The sequence below is a fragment of the Juglans regia genome, chromosome 13 (assembly GCF_001411555.2).
Source record: "Juglans regia cultivar Chandler chromosome 13, Walnut 2.0, whole genome shotgun sequence".
NCBI lineage: Eukaryota > Viridiplantae > Streptophyta > Magnoliopsida > Fagales > Juglandaceae > Juglans > Juglans regia.
Window position 1 is genome coordinate 22,619,712 of NC_049913.1, and position 9,569 is coordinate 22,629,280.

General features: G+C 36.9%; 1 protein-coding gene across 4 annotated transcripts in view; it reads right to left on the reverse strand.

The window, feature by feature from the left end:
* LOC108991439 overlaps positions 1–8,107 on the reverse strand; it is a 30,117-nt gene extending 22,010 nt beyond the window's left edge. For 2 of the 4 annotated variants that reach the window (XM_035684618.1, XM_035684617.1), the window contains exons 1-8: positions 7,924–8,107; positions 6,421–7,027; positions 6,192–6,316; positions 6,014–6,108; positions 5,669–5,905; positions 4,801–4,891; positions 3,032–3,083; positions 1,327–1,392 (exon numbers count right to left, since the gene is read on the reverse strand). In XM_035684618.1, the coding sequence (XP_035540511.1) occupies positions 1,327–1,392; positions 3,032–3,083; positions 4,801–4,891; positions 5,669–5,905; positions 6,014–6,108; positions 6,192–6,316; positions 6,421–7,004 (1,250 nt within the window). In that variant the 5' untranslated portion in view covers positions 7,005–7,027; positions 7,924–8,107. The remainder of the gene's footprint in view (positions 1–1,326; positions 1,393–3,031; positions 3,084–4,800; positions 4,892–5,668; positions 5,906–6,013; positions 6,109–6,191; positions 6,317–6,420; positions 7,028–7,923) is intronic. The other 2 variants (XM_035684620.1, XM_035684619.1) reach the window with 1 other exon arrangement.
* Positions 8,108–9,569: the final 1,462 nt, after the last annotated feature.

Consider the following 9,569-nt stretch of genomic DNA (forward strand, 5'->3'; position numbering starts at 1 on the left):
CCCATCAATGATTAGTTTGAGATGGATTGAGCTCACTTTGGCAACCAAACATAGCCTCAATGTTTTGGGAATCCCATAATCACTCTAATCTCACCTAAAACTCAACACTCGAGCCTTAATCTCGCCGTTAAATCCCACCATACATCATTGAAATCTTGGTTGTACCCAACTAGTTACATGCTAACGAATAATCAACTACATGATTCGAGAAGCACCATAAAGATGATTCAGTGGGAAAATAAAAATGGTAAAGAAAGCTCTCAATTCACAAATCACTCAAATCTCCTATGTATTATGACATATGTAGGATTGCCTCATTATCATCCAGCAACATGCATGAAAAGTCTATTGTTGCCCATCAACAACTCCATGAGAATCATCCCCAACAACAGCAATGCTAAATGCCGAGGATATACCTTCCCTTAACATGGTGCCATAATATTGAAGCGGCAGCCAATGTAATAAATGCGGGACCTAACATCCGCTTCTTTTTCAAGGTTTTATGTATCCACAAACCCGTAAATAAGTAGAATTTCTACAAAGCAATCAATATCTGCTTCTGCTTCTCATAATATTAATTAGATTCTTAAAACAGAAATATGCAGTTTAGCTCTAAGTTGGATTATAATGCCACCATTTGACTATAACGGACTAAAGAAATCTTAAGAAAGTTTCTAGCTGCAACTTCAAGAATGCTTAGTTTGCTCACTTCTATTGTATTGGTGTTGTTGCCCTGAAATTCAGCTAGCAAAACAGCTATTGCCAAAACCATTGACATGATTATACAATACAACCTGATTGAAGAGACTGGATAAATTAAGAACCCCTCTTTTTCTCTTTGATAACTTGAAAATAAGTTAGAGAAACTATAAGACCAATCTGAGATTAAAATCAGCAATAGAGGGAAGGGAAAAAAAAAAAAAAAAGGAATTACTATAACTTTTTGTCAGTAAAGTTTTTTGACAATTAGTGCGTTTTTTTTATTAGTAGTTGATGAATTTTGGGCTCCAAGGAAGGCACTTCACTGAAAATAACCAAATCACAAGAACATATAACCATTTAATACCTTTTGCACACACATAGGATGAAAGTTAAAACTTCTAATACAATTATAGCAAAATTCAACCTCAGTGGAACCACTGAACTTTTAATACATTTGTAACTGACAGAATTTCCACATCACGGGCTAAAGACCTTGGAAGAGACAAAGAACCAGCTTAGATCCTCAAAGATAAAAACCAACCATAGCAGTTTCAAGAAAATGCCAAGAAGAGAGGGGCATCCAAGATTTTTTCTTCTATATATTTAGAAAACTTACCAACCCACCTGCCACGAATACTTGTATAAGCATTTTTTGGACCATCAGAAGTTGGTATCTTCCCCAATATTATCCTGTGATGCATTATACACATAGATGTCAAGCGAGGGTGAAGTTAGAGTTCAGTGGTGAAGAGATCATGCCAAAGGGTATCAAAAGAGGATACAATCCTCCTACAAGCATGCTTATCATTTGTCACAATATTCAAGTCCAACCAATTAGTAGATCGCACTCTCTTATTTCCACATGTTTCGCAAAATTTCCTAAGATCAATGTGCAGCCAATTATATGTACCCCGAAAACAATTCTAAGCATCAAGAATATACTAACTGAGAAGTTTTTTAGTCATGTTGGTTTAGAGTGGGTAATGCCAAGAAGAATAGCGAACTTTTCTACTCTTGGAGAAAGTTAGGAGTAGGGCAGGGCGGTGGGGCACCGCCAACCCGCCTCACCCCATCCGGCATCCACCTAGCCGGGGCGGGGGCCCTCGTTCTCCAACGGGGGGCCCGGAATGGGCCCAAGGTTTACCTCGTCCGCCCAGCCCAGCCCATATATATATATATATATATATATTCCAACAAAATGACTTCGTTTTATCTTAGATTTTATTTTATTTTTTAATTAAACAATGTAAACGACGTCGTTTTGGTGTTAGGTTTAACTTAAACCTAACCCCCCCTCCCCCTATCCCCCTCTCGCCACTGCATCCTCTTCTTCTCCTCCTCCATTTTTACATATCCTCCTTCTTGAAGCACGAATGGTCGTGGAACCACAGCCATTTTTCATTTTTCAGACCTGTTGTGTTTTGGTTGTTTTGGATTTTTTTTGCTGTTTTCCGATTTGTTGTGGATTTGTTGTTGTTTTTTGGTTGTTTTGGATTTTTTTGGTGTTTTCCAATTGTCTATTCGTTGTGGGTGGGCGGTGGGCAGGATAGTCGTGGGGGCCAATCTGCCCCCCAGCGTCCGAATGGGGCAATGCAGGGGTACGGGGGCCCAAACTGTCACAGGGGCACCCCTCGTCCGGGGGTTGCGGGTAGCACCCCTAGTTAGGGGGCAGCCCCTAATTTGCGGCAGTGTGGAAGAAGGTACTTACTTTCCTCATATGGTGTAATTGGAGAGAAATAAACGATAAGAATTTTGAGGACCATGAACGGACATTGAAGGAGCTAAAAATTTCTCATATCCTCTTTCTTTGCACAGCTATAAACTTTGATGGGCCTAACTCTTATCATTTTACTAAAAAAATTTCTCTTTCTGAATAGGTGTCCCTCTTGTATACATCCTGAGTACTAGGATTGTGCATTTTTGGTAATAAAGCTTTACTAATTATAGAAAAAATTAATTCAGAACAAATAGAACAGCAGATAAACAGCCCAGACTAAATCATGAAAAACCCTTACAAAAGCTTTTAATAATGCACATAATGGCATTTAAATCAAGAAATATACAGAAGACAAGCTCAAAACTTTGTGGACTCACACAAGACTTGAGGCAATAAACTTTTGCAATAACATACAATATTCAACTATTTTTACATGATCAATAGGTTTCAGAAAGCAAACATGAAGTGTACTTCAGTGACAACAACTTATCTGTACAATATATAGAAGACACACCTAGTGTATTCTGAAGTGAAAGCTCACAATTTTAAGTTAGCATATTAAACCTTAAATGCACATAATGGAGAAAACACGGACAAGAATCAATTTATGACCTGTTATTTGATTCAATGCGTACAGAAGGCCCAGTGTATTTTACCCGATCACCTGGAAAAAGATGGAGGAACAATTTTTCAATAGGTAATCAAGAAGTTCTATTTATAATAAAAGGCATAGCCATGTACACAGGACATACACATGAGTCAAACCTAACTAGATGTGGTCCCATTGTTACTCATTAATTTTATGTGTAATGGCAGATTTATCTAGAGTCTGTTCAGCTTGTTTTATGGTACATTAGTGGGTTTTAGTCTTTTTTTTATTGCTAAACAAGATTTTATTGATCAAAAGTATAGGCAAAAGCCCAAGTATATGGGACATATACAAGAGCAACGCCTAAGCTTGCTTAGTTTAAAGATACAGGGAATTCATGAAACGACAAGGCAACAATCAACCAATGGAGCAAAGTATTGAAAAATAGATTTCTAACTCATCCATTAACCACACTTGATCTTCAAAACTTCTTTCGTTCCTCTCCCTCCAAATACACCACCATAAACATATTGAAACCATCTTCCAAATTGAGGCGATCTAAGAGTTACCCTGAATGGCTTTCCAAGAAGCGAGGAGGTCTATCTCAGGATCACCCATGCTAATCCCACCCGAGCAAAGATTTCATTCCACAATGTCCTAGCAATCTCACAATGAAGTAGTAGATGGTCAACCGACTCTCACTCTTTTTGCACATACAACACCAATCCATGACTTGAAGTAGTGTTTGGAGGTCGGGCATGTCAACCCAAATCTACTCAACCCCATGTTGGAGCACCATGTTTGCATGTGTATAAGAAGATACCATATGACACAACAAAGAGCTACAATGTGTCATATTAGATACAATTTACCCGAATAAATTAATTAATTTTGACCTTAAAGAAACTTAAAAGTTATACGCCAATTGGGTCTGCTCTCCACTCATTGAAAAATAAAATCTTTTTATTAGCTTTGGGTGCCCAAAACAAAGTCCCTACTAACCCCGGGGGTGCATAAGCCCCCGACAAGGAGTTTCTCGCAAGTTCACCTCGGGTAATTCAAGGGGTAATTCCCCCAGTCTAATGGCCCCTAGAAATTGTTTGCACCCAAGGGTTTGAACCTTAAACCTGGAAGAAGCATACCCGCAAGACCAAGTCTCTTACCACTTGAGCCAACCCTAGGGGCTATTGAAGAGACAAAATCTTATCCAAACTAAGCCTAGTACTCTCCCTCTTTCCTTATAATTAATTTCCCTCTTTTCTTTTTTCTTTGTGAGTATTTACAAGCAGACGGAATAAGAGCAACAACAGCATATTAGATTTCAGCAGGTCAAGCCTAGGAAACAAAAGGTTCCAATTTAAAGAAAGTTAAATTATCATGCTAGATGACAATTATAACAACCTGGCTTCATTTGGGTCTTAGTACCAAATCCCACATCCATGCTCAAAATGATGATTTGCACTCTCACAACACTCACCTTTAACATATCTCTGAATATATATATATATATATATATATATATATTTATGGTTAAATATATATATTTATTATGTGTTAAATGACATAGAATTATCAACCACATATGTAACAAGCTATTAAAGAAAACCATACCCCTGTAAGAGGTCAAACACAAAGCAACAGCAGTTTTTTATATAGGATAAAAAATATTAAGCCCAAGAAAGGTGTTCCCCCACTACACATAAAGTATACAAGAGTTTCGCTTAAGAGATTCACTAACTAGGAAAAGGAAAAATTTCTAGCATGAAGATCTTACGTAGTTGAAATATATTACCTTTCTTTAGTGGGCGACTAGATTTATCAGAACATTCAACAGCCTCGGACTTTGTGGACTCTGAGCAACTCTCAGATTCTCCAGAGACCCTCTGCCACAAATGTAATTCCAAAATGACATGTAGATCATGGTATGTGGTCCATATAAATTAAAGTAAGACTCCATACATACTAGTACAAGTATTTCAAGACCATGAAAAAGAACACAAAAATGCTACCACTTGTAACAAAGCAACATTTTTTTGTCGCTCAACAAAACTTTATCGATTATAAGAACATGCAAGAGCCTGAGTAAACAACATAGAAAAGAATATATAAGATCATTGCCTTGAACTAACTGACTGAGGCATTAACAGCGCACATGAAATGTCTATTTTCACTAAAGATATATCATAGCAATATCATGCCATTAATCTTTCTTCTTAGTTTACACAGCATCACGAATTCCTTTTTTTTTTTTTTTGTAAGTATGAATTTCTTCATTTTATCACTACTTTTTTAACGGATAAAAAAGGCAAAACAAATAGTTATGAATCAAACATTCACTACAAACTTGACTCATGATCCTTTTTTCTTCTAAAAACAACAAACTGCTGCCGACACTCAAAATCAGCTCACCAAATCCACCACTTAAAAAATCTTCAATTCTCTTTTCAGCTCTTAAAACCTTAGGAAGGGAAAGATTTTTACGGAAAACACCTAGATAAAGACACATTGTGCAATGATGCGATTCACTCTAATTTTAAACCATCATGTAATGTTACAGTTTCAGCTACACCAAATATTTTTTTGAGAAGTAAAAAAATCAGTGCAGCTGAAACTGTAGCCACTAGTCAATATCAAATCCCAATACCCCAAAAAGGCAATACCTTTTCAAATTCTTCAAGGCTGTATGGAATAAGCTTCTTTAAAGCTGCTTCAGCAGTTGCTTGTACATCGACTTCCTCATTATCACTACCATCGGCATTTGCCTCACCACTGCTAGACCACTCTTCTTCATTGCTCATATCGTTTTCATCCTCAGCTTCCGATTCTGAAGTACACTCTTCCCCAGATTCTGCATCATTATCTGATTCACACTCAGACGCAGAATCATCACCAAAATCCTGAGCCAGTATCAAACAGAAATGATATTTAAATCCTACCTTAATCTATGATAAAACAAAGAGTTCAAAATTGAATAGAAAAAATTATCAAAACTGTCACCATCTTACATAAGGAGCAAGAACATTGCTGTCAAGGACCAGTAGGGGAATTTGTAGATCCCGAGCAAGTGCTCTCACTAGTCTCTCTCGGTAAAGTTCAGTGCCTGTGGAAATATAAGTTCCTCCCTTCTATTAAGAAAAACTTAACATGGTTGTCTTGAAATTTTGGACAGGGTCAATGACCAACCTGGAACGCTCTGAAGCAATATTCTCCCACTTGAAGACATTAACTGAGCACCATAAGAAGCAGCAAGCTTCTTATGTTTTAAATGAGAGGCAGCACATTCAACCAAAAGATTTTTGTTGTCTTCACTATAAAAGAGGAAATATTAAACAAAACTTCAAATTACTGAAACATATCATAAACTAGTGATTCTATGTGATCATTATTAGAGATATGAGCAAAAAGTAAATACTGAAGGTAATAAGGAAACGTCTCCCAAGATACTGATATCTTCTCCCATGGAACAATCCTCCGCAAAAACTCATTTTTGAACTTCTCACGTCTGGTCAAAAAAGGTGATTCCTTCTTCTTAATCTCAATAGCAAGCTTCTCATTGGCAAGCCATTCTTGTTGATCTTGTTCCCCAAGCTGAGCATGTGCATCAGAACGCCTAAAAACTTCGCTAGATTTTTCTCGCCGTATCTTTCCCTTATCAATGTTATTTCCATCTTTTATGGGGATATGTTTCTCCTCGCTCGCATTCCTTCCATCACCTTCAGAACTATAGACACGTAACTGACAACTCTTTAAACACATCCAAAGCCTCCCATGCAAACCACTGTAAATACCACCAGCAGCAAAACCTCTGGATGTTACAGAATCTAACAAATGTCTTTTGATCAAACTATTATGTGAAGAGTGGCTTCTTGTCAAAGATGTATGACTCAAAGAGTGAGTATAAGCATGTTCCCTGCAGTTGGCCCAATTCCAATCTTTGGGTGGCCGAAACACAAACCCCCATCTTTGGTGCCTACACTTTATTATCCTTGCATACATTGCGGCCTCTTCTTTCCAACTAACTGCACCACACCGTAAATTAGTTTAATGTTAATTCATGAAATTATGATTAAAATGCAAAAATCACCCCATTAACCTAGTGGGTTCAAGTAAAAAAGGGGTTGTTCATATCTGATTGGCTCAACTCCGTTATTCACAGTGTGCGTGTATAAAAAAAAAATGAAATTTCCTCACATAAAGCAAGAAATATGCCACAAGAAAGACCACAAGAGCTATATGGCCAGCTATTTTCAGCGATGGCATGGATCCCACAAACGGAGTTCATTTTAGCCCACCCAAAAGAGAAAATCATAACAAACATTAGCAACATCAACAGGTCTATCTTTCAATTTATTTGTTGGAAAAAATTAAGAGTATTTCAACCCCTCTTTTTTATCCAATGCTGAATTGCTAACATGCATTTAATGGACGTTTTGTTTTCTGTTTCTCGTGCAAAATCCGTTTTCTAAATTTGTACATCACTTACCTTTCTTAATCACAGAACCCCGACCATGTGTTTTCTCGTTTACTTCTTCCTCTTTTTGATGTTCTATGATGGACACAACGACGAATGTTGCACACACAAACACTAATCAACGAGTTTTAAAAGAATTCTAAAAGTTTCCAATATTGTTCCCAAGAGCTACTTTCTGCTTAATCAGTTTGAAAACAAAAGCATTACCATAAACATTTTGAATCTTTAAATACTTTTCCTTGTTCCTCGGCTTTCTCATCCTCAATACACAAAAGCTTAAAACTTCCGCCTCTTTCTTTGCTTACATCACTTTTTGAGTAATAACGAAAGTGAAAAGAAACAAAAGCATACCAACTCAATCCGTTTTCAGATAAATCACCGCCCAATGGGAGTGAGAGAGAGAGAGAGAGAGAGAGAGAGAGGGGGGAGGGAGGACGGACATACCTCGTTTGCAGGGCTCTGTGAAATCCTAGATTGGGTCCGTGGCCATAAGAGAGAAATAGAGCGCTAAAACCGGGAGGCGGGGGGTAAAGAAGGTGCGGGAGGACCGTTTAGTAAGAAAGAGAGAGAAGATGTGGGATTACGAGTGTAGCGCCGGGAAGGGTGAATGCCAGAATAGGAGGTTACCACTTACCGCTTACACCATGCGTAGTGTAGTTTTGACTTGTCGTGGGTTTTAACTTTTCACTTCAGGATGGATGGGTCCGCTTCTAGGCCCAAAGGAAAATTGTAGTTGGCCCGGCCTTACTTTGCCCTATGATTTATCTCTTTTTTGCAGTTTTGAGCCTTTTCATATGAAAAATGCTTTCCTGGTTTTTTTCCAGTAATTTCAACTTCAAATATTACTTGTAAACTTTTGAAAACTCCATTCTCAAGTCAAATCAAATTTTTCTATTTAAATTATGTGGATGGTGTGCTCTACACATCGATTTAAAAATATAATAACTATGAACTTTTAAAATAATATTACTTGATCATCTGAAACTTACTGCTTAAATGAATTTCTTGACGTAGCATCACCAAAGAGGGCCACATGAAATGATAAGGAGGCCAGTTCCTCAAGCTTTTTTGTATCAAAAACACAAATACAAAAAGGTAGAGAAGACTTGGGGTTTCAATTTTACTCTTTTTATATTTTCATAACCCTTTTATTTTGAATATATATTATTTTTAATAAATAACGTGGCATCACATTGCTCATCAAGAGCGCCATATGAAACAATAAGGAGACCAGCTCCTCAAACTTTTATCATGGTCCACATATATACTACGTGTAATGTTTCACAAATCTCATTATACAATAGGAGTTAGAAACTTGGCTATAAGATTTTGCAACAAGGACTAAATATGCTTTACTTATCGATCATAGTGATTTAAATTATATTCCTCATTTGGATTCTAAGTTCACTTGGTATATCAACAAAGAGGGTTGAAGAACTTGAGAAATGTTAGATGGAGCCCTTGGTTATAGGAGATGGGGTTGTCGGTTTCCATCAAACATAATGTGCTAGAAAGAACTTGTTCATATCACTCTCTAGCACGAGCTGGTTTGGTTACACAAAACTAAACTATTTTATATCATATAATCATTATAATTTTTTCAAACTTTCGCACAAAATATAATAAACAAATCAACTTTTTCAAATTCTAAAACAAAAATTATATTATAACAATATTTTATTCAACTTTCAACAAAACATATCATCTCATCTCATCTGAACTACGTAACCAAATGAAACTTCATCAATGAGTGTATTTTAGCAACAAGGGTGTTCCTGGCTCATCTTCAATAGACATGGCAAAAGTATTTGATTGAGTTAACCGTGGGTACCTTTCAAGTACTATCCTCATTTAGATTTTCACCTAAATAGATTTGATTCATTAAACAATGCTTCTTGGCACAAGTTTTCCATTTGTTTAATTGGTACACACAAAGGTTAATTTCTTTGCATCTAAAATGGTTTCAATTTAATATATAAGGGAGATCCACTCTCTCCCCTCCTATATATCCTTGGGGAAAAACTTCTGAGTCGATGGCTTGCAAATTTGCTAAGTGAAGGTGTTATCAAGCCCTATCAAGTGCCAATATC